The sequence below is a fragment of the Microtus ochrogaster genome, unplaced genomic scaffold (genome assembly GCF_000317375.1).
Source record: "Microtus ochrogaster isolate Prairie Vole_2 unplaced genomic scaffold, MicOch1.0 UNK115, whole genome shotgun sequence".
Classification (NCBI taxonomy): domain Eukaryota; kingdom Metazoa; phylum Chordata; class Mammalia; order Rodentia; family Cricetidae; genus Microtus; species Microtus ochrogaster.
In genome coordinates this window covers 263,367-273,327 of record NW_004949213.1, presented here as the reverse complement: position 1 = coordinate 273,327, position 9,961 = coordinate 263,367, and the positions used below count along the sequence as shown (strand labels likewise).

The following is a 9,961-nucleotide window of genomic DNA, read 5'->3' as shown; positions in this document are numbered from 1 at the left end:
CACTTCAAAGAACTGTAGAATATGGCATTTAAATAACTTAGGTTTCTATTGATGTGAGACATGATTGCTCCTGTCAGTACCGATCTATTCCTGAGAGAATGTTGAGTACCAAAGACAGTCCATCTGGAGTTTGTTTTCTTCTTGGCAAAACTGTCCTTTGGACAAGGAACTGCCCATGTCTTAAGCACTGACAAAATGCACAGTGTTTGGACTGGATAAACAGGATACAAGAAAAAAAATGCCAAACCTTGCCAAGACAGGGTAAGATGGTTTTGACAATCTTCTTGCCTATAAAAATGGTTTGTCTTAGCCTTAGCCAAAATTGGTGGCTTCAACATTGTAAAAGAGATTTTGGGTGATTGCCTAGGTAGCCAGTTTCTCTGTCATCTACTGCCTATTTTGGAAACTGCTTGATTTTACTTCCTGCCTGTTCAAGAAATATTATATCCCTTCTCAGGCTTTCAATGGGGTTAAAAATTAGATAGTCATAATTATTTTCCTCTTATGATTTATTCAAGCCATTTCTAATTAAAAACTTAGACCCCCTTAGGCTAGAATAATTATTGAAACCTTTAGCATATGTTTGTTGCTTAATGTTGTTTGTACTGGTTATAATTCTAATTTTTATACTTGATATCTATTCTTATTGTATATAGTTTTGTATTGGGTTTAAAACTCTTTTATTTAGACAAAAGGGGTGGGTGATGAGGAACATCCTTCAGCCAATGGCCTTTGAGAGGCTGGACCAGGTGGGGCATGACGTTTGGGTACCAAAAAGCTCACGGTAGAGAGCCCACTCGGCCTCTTCCTCCTGCACCACACCTGGCTGTTGGACTCCAGTCCTGTTTCTTCGTTGTGATGTGTGAGTTTCCCTTATAATAAACAAGAACCTTAATATACCCTGTTCAGAGCTAGTGTGGGATTATTTGACTCACATCTCCCCCATTTGATGCGTCCCACTTCAGGCATGCACCACTGCTGCTCAGCAAGTTCCTTTTTCAGCAATACCACAGTCGAGAGTAGCCACCAGAGCAGATCATGGTGGCGCATGCCTTCTATCCCAGCACTTGGGAGGCAGAGGCCTGCTGAACTCGGTGAGTTTTGGGACAGCCAGGGATACATAGTGAGACCTTGTCTCAAAAAATCAAACCAAATAAAAAAGTAAAAATAAAAAAAATTAGCCATCATGTCTTCTGTTGTGTGAATATTCTGTCTGAAAGAGGTGCAGGAACAGCCCAGGTTAAAGTCCACTGTCATGTTTTGGAAAAGGAGAAAAAAGACGGACATAGGCCCTGTTTGACTCAGACCGGGCTGAGTGACTCAGCCTCCTTTTCATACCTCTTCCCCCTCCACAAAGTACTCTGTGTCCCTGAGCCCCCCAAGATGGAACTTTGAAGCCACAGCGCCCCTTCTTCTCAACATTGCTGACCCTTGAATAAACTTCTACCAACTTTTGTCTTCTGATATTGGCCTTGGTGTGGTAGGAAGTCAGATTTCTAATTCCAGAATAACGGGTTTCATTAACCAAGGTCTCTCTCTGCTGTTCCTGTGACTTCTTGTCTCTGTCTGTTTTAGTGCCCCCACAGTACTAGGCATTGTACCTAGAGCCTGAGTAAGCTTTGTTACTTAGTCACCCAGCTCCTCACTGGTAAACTCTAGGGAAGCACTCTATCACTGAGTCACACTTGGGCCTCTCACTGGCAAATTTTAGGTAAGTGCTCTTCCACTGAGCCACACCTCTAACTCCTCACTGGGGGATTCTAGGCAGGGGCTCTACCACAAGCCACAGCCCATCCCCTCACTGGGGGATTCTAGGCAGGGGCTCTACCACTGAGCCACACCCCAGCCCCTCACTGGGGGATTCTAGGCAGGGGCTCTACCCCTGATCCACACTTCAGCCCCTCACTGGAGAATTCTAGGCAGGGGCTCTACCACAGAGCCCCAGCCCAAGCCACTCTCTGGGGGATTCTAGGCAGGGGTTTTCGACCTTCCTAATGCTGCGACCTCTTGATACAGTTCCTCACGTTGTGGTGACTCCCAGTCATGAATTTGTTCTCATTGCTGCTTCATAACTGTAATTTTGCTACTGTTATAGATCAAAATGTAAATATCTGATATACAGATGATTTTACGCGTACCCTTCAATTGGTCGTTCGACCCCCCCTATTGAGAATCACTGCCATTACAGACGTTTCTCCTTTTTAAATTCAGTCGAGTCAGGCACGAATCTATTGTCAAGATATTTATTAGGAAATGATACAAAAAGCCCAGGAAAGGGTACATTACAGAGTAGGTTCTGGGGTCTGAGACTGCATTTCCCCTTTGCCACGTCATTCTTTCCTCGAAGACAGGTTTAAGATAGGAGGGTAAAGGACCAATATGCCAGGCCCAGGGGTTAGGAAAGAGAATGTGGTAGAGACCCTGATGGAGGCCCACGACAGTGAAACCAGCTGGAAGAGGGACAGAGCAGTCCCTGGGCGCGGTACTCAGCGAACCTGCACGCATAACTGGAAAGGTCTTGGCAAATTGCCCAGCCCTGAGCTAAGCGGGGTCAGGTCGATGTCCTCAGGCTCCACCAGCGGTTGCAACGTGAAGTTCTGCAGAATGGAGGTGAGGTATATGAAGAGCTCCATGCGCGCCAGAGGCTCCCCGAGACACAGTCGGCGTCCTGCGTGGGTGGGAGGGCCAAGAGCAAAGGTGAAGTAGACAGTGTGGGGCAGCACTCGCACATGCTCAGAGAGAATCTGTGGGTTTGAAGGTATCGGCTGGGGAAATCACCGACAAAGGCCTAAGGGTTTTGGGGGAAATGAAGCCGAAGTAGCTGGCTGGATTCAAATCCTGTGTTTGAACGTTCTCACAGCCGAGACACAGCTGGGGTGCAATCAATCCGGTATAATCTGGTTATGGAGTCCAACTCTCAGCCGCTGCCCCTTCCCAGAGGTATCGGGGCACACAAAAGGCGACATGATAACTTATCTGACATTACCCCTCATTTCGTCCTCTGTGTTGAGTAAATAGGATTCCTGCCCTCTTTCCCCTTCCCCGCCCTCTTCCTCCTCCCCTGCTGCCAGCGGACAAGGCAGAGTTAAGGAAAATCAGAGCCAGGCTCGCCACCTAGTGGAGAGTCTGAAAATCTTCTTAAATTAAGAGGAGCCAAACTGGAAAAGGGGATCTCTGCAAGGAAAGCTAAGAATGGGGTGGGATGGAGAGGGCTTGCAGAGTCGGGTTAGGAGTATGGTTCAAAAGAGCGACTCCATTCTTACCAGCCGAAAATGGCATGAAGGCAGGGCTCTTCTTGAAGGATTGATTGGCATCCAGAAAATGCTCGGGATTGAACTCCCGAGGCGTCTTGAATTGTTCGGAGTCATAGTGCACGGTGTTAAGAAGCGTGATGACATCTGTGTCCTGTGTGGACGAGGAGGCAGAGTCAATGCAGACCTCCTGAGGATTTTACTGTTTTCATTGTGTGTGTGTCTGAGTGTTTGCCTGCATGGAGTCACGAGTGCCACGTGGGTGCACGGGCTAAGGAGGTCAGGAGAGAGGCTCGTCTCCTGGAAGTGGCAAGGGGGTTGTGATGTGGACGCTGGGAATCCAGTCCGCATTCCTGCATCCTCTGGAAGAGCAGCCAGTGCTCTTAAAACTGCTAAGACAAGTCTCCATTCTGGAAGAGGGTTGTTCTGTCTCCCTCAAACCCAGATTTCCATGCTGCAAAGATGGAACTTCTAGGGGCTTGAGAAGGGTGGACAGACTCCATCCAGGGTTCCTAGAGATAGGTGCTGATAGCTGCTGCTGAGGTCTGAGAAACCTTTGGCCCTGAGCTTTGAAGGAGCAGCTGTAGGGGTTCTGAGGCAGGGGTCCTCCAAGAATGGTGTTTTGGCCTCAGGAGATAGATGTTCAGAAGAAGTCCCAAACCCTGGTGATTCTGGGGAGGGCCCATGGGAGGGGTTTGAGATAGGGTATGTGGTTCTAATGGTGAGAGAAGGGTTTCTGAGAAAGGACTCTGTGTCTAAGAATCTGAAATCTGAAATAAAGTGGCCAATGCCTGCAATCCCAGCACACAGGAGGTAGAGGCAGGACGATCTGGAGTTCAGGTTCACTCTTAGTCACATAGGGAGTTTGAGGCCAACCCGGGCTACAAGAGACTTCTGCCTCAAAATGTACAAAACAGGGTTAAGGAGATGGCTCCGGTATTAAGGGTACAGGCTGCTCTTGAAGAGGACCTGGGTTTGATTCCCAGCACCCACCCAGCCATATGTAACTCCAGCCCCAGAGAACACAACGCCCTCTTCTGGCCTCCTTGGGCACTGCATGCATCTGGTGCACAGACATGCATTCCAAATAAAACACCCAGTCATTCACATAAAAAAATCAAATTACAAATTGGAAAAAAAATGTTTAAAAAATTTTAGAAACAAGTAACTTCCCACGTCTACAGCTTCACTCTGGATGCTGATTGCTAAGGTCAAGGGTACCCCTAAGCCAATTAAAAGATCCTGAAATACCTATTCCTAGGTTACCCCTGCACACCTTGGGTATCAGGAAGCCGCGGAAATGCGTGTCCCGAATGACGCGGTGAGGCAGGTTCATGGGGATGACGTCTGCAAATCGCTGTACTTCATGGATCACTGCGTCTGTGTAAGGCATGTTCACACGGTCGTCCAGTGATGGCATCCTGGCTCTCCCCACCACGCGGTCAATCTCCTCCTGTATGCGGGCTGGAGGTGATAGAGGAGAGGAGTGGATGATGGTGCCTGAGGAGCACTGGGACTGGAGCAGATTTGCACCAGTGGACAGGAAAGGCTCAAGTCAAAGCTCCATGCTGTGGCCTGTAATCATTGCACGGGGGAAACTGAGGCAGGAAGCTAGCTGCGAGTTCTGGCTAATCTGGGTTTCCAAGCGTTCGTTTTCGAGAGAGGGTAAATGATGGTCGTTGCAAGGTTTCTGTGTGTGGGTTTGTGTAGGTGGGCTTCAGGGCTACTTGGATCCTAGGACCCTCTTTTGAGGCTCATGGACCCAGTGGGTGGGCTGTGCAGGGGAAGGCTAGAGATCTCCCACAAAGCTGGGAGACACCGGGAGGTGGAGCCTGGGGGAGGTTGTTCACAGGTTGTGCTAGAGGTCTTGTTATTCAGGAGAGGTCGTTGTCCTCAGCAGACCTTGTGCCTGGGTCTTAGGGATGAGGTTTTATGAGGACAGAAGGAGCAGGATTCAGAGGCCTGACAGTCACGTGCGTTGTGGGCGGGGCCAAACTACACAGGCCTGATTTGAAAGAGGATCACCATGCAGGGTCTGGACCCTGAGGGTCATCCTGGCATCAGTCTCTCAGTAGGTTTGTCTTGTATGTGAGGGTGCATTAGCAGAAGGCCCCAATAAACCCTCGGGACAGGGAGAGGGGGAGAAGGGACAGAGTGTTGAGCGGTCCTTTGATATCCCTGTACCTTGTACTTTGGGATACTTCATGAGAATAAGGAAGGCATGGCGCATCGTGGTGCCCACGGTCTCTGTGCCACCGAACAGCAGATTGTGTGTGGTCATCAACAGGGTATTCATTTGGAAGTGGCTCAGTGGGTCTTTCTTCTCCTGTGGGGGTGGAAAGGGGCCATGAGCCTGGGGGAATCCTATACTTTGGAACCTGTGTGGCCCGCTCCAATACTACCGCTAAGGGGCGCCAGTTCTGTCTCTCTCTCTCCAGCTGACTTTTCTTCTTGGGAGCAGAGGAGTGTGAGGTGTGAACAAGGAGAGATAAAAAGGGGCAAGCCCCTTGGTGAACACCTTGGCAAACCCCACAGCTTAATGATATGTTAGTTGGCGGTGGCTCTGGGCAGCGGTCCAGCAGGGCCAGGTGCCACAGCTTCTCCTCAGGGAACACGTTCCCAGACTGTTCAAGCTGAGATCCCTGTAGGTTTGAGGCCCCGGGGCAGCAGGAGGGGTTCAGACCAGCCCAGAGGGAGGATTTTTGATATCATAGCTACCTGTGCCATCTTTGTGAGGAAGCAATCAATGAAGTCTCGGGGAGAGTTGGGATCCAGAGAGGCCTGGTGTTCGCGGACGCTGCGGGCAATGAGCTCTTTCATGCCCCTAAAGTTCCTGAACATGCGCCTGTGGGGCCCGGGCAACCAGTCCAGGAGACTCGGGAAGATGTTGTACATCTGGGGGAAGGAGCAGAGTTGGCGGGGCTTCAGGAAGCAAGACACTCAACAGGGTATGTGATTGGGGGCTCTGGGCTAAGTAAGGTCATCAAATAGGCTCCGTCCAGGTCTCGGCAGGGGCTGCCAAGTTCTGCAAGGGCGGAAAGAGCGTGGGAGGGAGGGGGCGGGGTGGAGCAGGATGGGTTGACTGAATAACTGGGGCGGGGCTATAAAGTAAGAGTGGGGCCGAGCAGGCCAGTTACATCTCTTCTCTGTTGGTTTTTACTTAGTTATTTTTCTTCATCACTGGCTGCTGGGGCTCTCTCTACCAAGTCCAGGTTGACCTGGAACTCGTGACTATCCTCCAGCCCCAGTCGTCTTAGTGTTGAGATGATAGGCTTGTTTCTCCTCTCCAATCCCTGCAGCTTCTTTCTCCACGGATGGACCCCGTGGGGACCCCCTACCCGCATCTGGTTGACCTCAGAGTACTGACCTCACCCCAGGGGCTGCTCATTATCTGGAAGTTGTCATTGATGAATCGGACGATGGTGAGCAGACGCTCGTCCTCGTAGTCGAATCGACTTCCAAAGATAACGGAGCAGATAATGTTGGACACTGACCGGCTCAGGATAAACACGGGGTCAAAGGGCTTGCCTGAGGTGGATAGGCAGCGTGGGTCAGTATCCTGCTTTGGCAGTATTGCATTTGCAGCAGCCAAACCACTTGCTGTCACAACTCCCATTTACTCAGTGTTCACCCACCCATGACACGGTATCTTCCAGTCCAGAACACACACATGTGGCCACTCAGTGTGCAGTATGACAACACCCCCAAAGTATTTGACAATGTCACCCACAACACACAGCTCACCTTATCCTGAGGAACAAGAAGGCTAATAAGACAAGCGCAGGTTGTTCTTGGACACGTTACACCACCCACAATACAGGGTATGTCAACACTAGGTATCACAGTAAACACTTGCTTACAAAACCATCTTAAGTACAGCCAAAGAGCCTGCAAGAGAAGCGAGCACCTGTGTCCCCAGGCGAGAGACTAAGGCAGGAGGATGGCTGCCACTCTAAGTTCAGCCTGGGCTCTAGGCTCAAATTGTGTCAAAACCAGACAGCTGGGGACTGGAGAGCTGTCTCAGGGAGACTACATCAGGCTGCTTGCAATTGCCTGTAACTGCCTCCAGAGTATCTGACACTTCCTTTTGGCCTTTGTGGGCACCCCCACACGGTTGGCACACATTCACACAAATACATGTACACATAAATAAATCTTGAATTAAAAAGAAAATAGGTATTTGTTTACAGTTGTTGAGATCTACAATTTCAGGTCCTGGGAGGTGGGGGCAGGTATCAGCTGCCTAGTGAGTTGAGCTCACCTTGGACCTCATCTCCGCGAAAAAAACAAAACAAAACACCCCTAACCAACCAGACAAACCCAACATGTGCCAACACAGTCAGCACACAAACATCCCAAGACAGAGTCACAGTGTGCTGCCTTGTGATGTCAGCGCAGAGCTCCATCCTCCTGCCTCACAGCAGCTCACTGGATAGTACAGAACACACTGTGACATCCTAGACACAGACCTAGGCTGCAGAAGAGGAGACACACAGTAAGTCACCGTCGGAGATCAACAGTCTACACAGTGCGTGCTCGCACGCAATGGCTGAGGACAACCTTACCCCAGTATAGACCACAAACATATAGTTTAGCCTCTAACTAACAGCCAAACACACTACAGGATACAATAAGAGCAACAAACACTAGGTCAGGTGTTGCAGCTGTAATCCCAGCACTTGGGAAAGCTGAGGCAGGAGGTTCATTATGAGTTCCAGGCCAGCCCGGACTACAAAGTTTCTGTTTTGAAGATGAACAAACAAACAAAACCAACATTTCAACACAGTGTCCAAGACATAAAAGCACAGTCTGGAAGGCGAGATCTGAAGGTAGCCTTTGACTTTGCTTTGATTCTGGTGTGGACTCTGAGGTCTTTCCTTTCTTTGAACCTCAGTTTTCATCTGTGTAATGGGCTTGGCGCCAGTCCCCTCCTCATGGAGCTGTGATGCAGAGTCAGGGGATGTGTAACTGGAAATCTATAGCTGAGACCTGATCCATCTCGGGGTCACCACAAAGCCCACTACTGGGGTAGGCTGAATATGATCCCCACCCCAAGAACCTTACTTTAGGTGTGATGTTAGTAAGAGTTTTGTAATAGGGGCTGCGGAAATGGCTCAGTGGTTAGTAATACGTATTGCTCTTGCACCTCTGTAACTGACTTGAGTTCAGTTCCTAGTACCTATGTTGGGCAGTACATGATGCCTCTGGCCTCTTCAGGCAGCTGAGTTCATGTGCACATATCTCCCCCAGACACATAATTAAAAACATCATACAAATCTCGAAAATTTATTTTGTAATAGCAAAATTATTCTAAATTACCTGGGTGAATCTCAGGAAGGTCCTTATAAAGAAAAGTTAAGTGGGTATAAAACAACACTAGGTGGTGGTAGTGCATGCTTTTAATCCCAGCACTCGGAGGCAGAGGCAAGCGGATCTCTGAGTTCGAGGTCAGCCTGCTCTACAGAGTGAGCTCCAGGACAGCCAGGGATACAAAGAGAAAAATCTGTCTTGAAAATAAAAAAGTATGTTGAGGAAAAGAGGAATAGTAATCATCATCATCATCATCATCATCATCATCATCATCATCATCAGAGAGAGAAAGAGAGGGAGGGAGGGAGGAAGGGACGAAGAGAGAGAAAAGGAAAAGAGAAGAAGAAGAGGGAGAGAGCGAGAGAGTCCAACTGATCCATTGTTTACTTCAGACCCATAGACCCGTATGAGAGAATGAATCTGGCTGGGCATAGTGTCTCACCTTTAATCCAAGCACACGGGAGACTGAGACAGGAGAACCGCTAAGAGTCTGAGGCGAGCCTGGGTTACAGAGTGACAACCTAACTAAAACAAACAGGAAGACAAAGAATTGGTGTTGTATTAACCTGCTACATTAGTAAAAATTTAAAAGAGTTAAAATTTTATGTATTTTTTGTGTGTGATGACTTGAAAATGGAGGCCAGAGATCATGCTCTCTCCTCCCACTGTGTGGGCTTTGGAGGTTGAACTCATGCTGCCAGGCTTGGCAGTGGGGGCCTTTGTCTGTTGAGCCATCTCACTGTCTCCATCGTGGTGACATGTCAGAGCATCAAGAAACCAGGATGAGCAGCTATGAGTTCACTTACATCACATGCAATCCCTTTATAATCATATGTTATATTATCATCATTACTATTTTTTTCCAAAGCCAGTAAGATTTGGAGAGCAGGGAAGAAGGTTGCTATTTTAGCATCTGCATTTTACTTTCTTCTGTAAAATGGAGCAGATAAGGAGACTTCATCGGCTTATATAATTTTTTTCCTCCCTCAGCATCTTGCTGTGCAGTGAAGACTGGCTCTGAATTCATCATCCTCCTGTCTCAGCCTTCTGAATGCTAATGAATTTTCAAAGAGATGACCATATCCAAGGTTCCTGGAGCCGTAGGTGACTGATTTTGTTTTAACTTTGTAGTGCTGAGATGGAACTGACGCCTTGTGCACACTAGGCAAGTACTTCAGCCCTGTGCCAAGTCCCCAGACTCGTACTGGGGGATTCTAGGCAGGTGCTCTCCCACTGAGTCACACCCCAGCCCCTCACTGGGGGATTCTAGGCAGGGGCTCCACCACTGAGCCACACCCAGCCCCTCACTGGGGGATTCTAGGCAGGTGCTCTCCCACTGAGTCAAGCACCCCAGCCCCACACTGGGGGATTCTAGGCAGGTGCTCTCCCACTGAGTCAAG

At 49.0% G+C, this 9,961-nt stretch overlaps 1 protein-coding gene across 2 annotated transcripts in view; it reads right to left on the bottom strand.

The window, feature by feature from the left end:
• Positions 1 to 2,229: 2,229 nt before the first annotated feature.
• LOC102001904 (cytochrome P450 2F2) overlaps positions 2,230 to 9,961 on the bottom strand; it is a 13,509-nt gene continuing 5,777 nt past the window's right edge. For both annotated transcript variants that reach the window (XM_013355339.2, XM_005371574.2), the window contains exons 5-10: positions 6,619 to 6,779; positions 5,970 to 6,146; positions 5,436 to 5,577; positions 4,528 to 4,715; positions 3,264 to 3,405; positions 2,230 to 2,668 (exon numbers count right to left, since the gene is read on the bottom strand). In XM_013355339.2, coding sequence (XP_013210793.1) covers positions 2,487 to 2,668; positions 3,264 to 3,405; positions 4,528 to 4,715; positions 5,436 to 5,577; positions 5,970 to 6,146; positions 6,619 to 6,779 — 992 coding nt within the window. In that variant the 3' untranslated portion in view covers positions 2,230 to 2,486. The remainder of the gene's footprint in view (positions 2,669 to 3,263; positions 3,406 to 4,527; positions 4,716 to 5,435; positions 5,578 to 5,969; positions 6,147 to 6,618; positions 6,780 to 9,961) is intronic.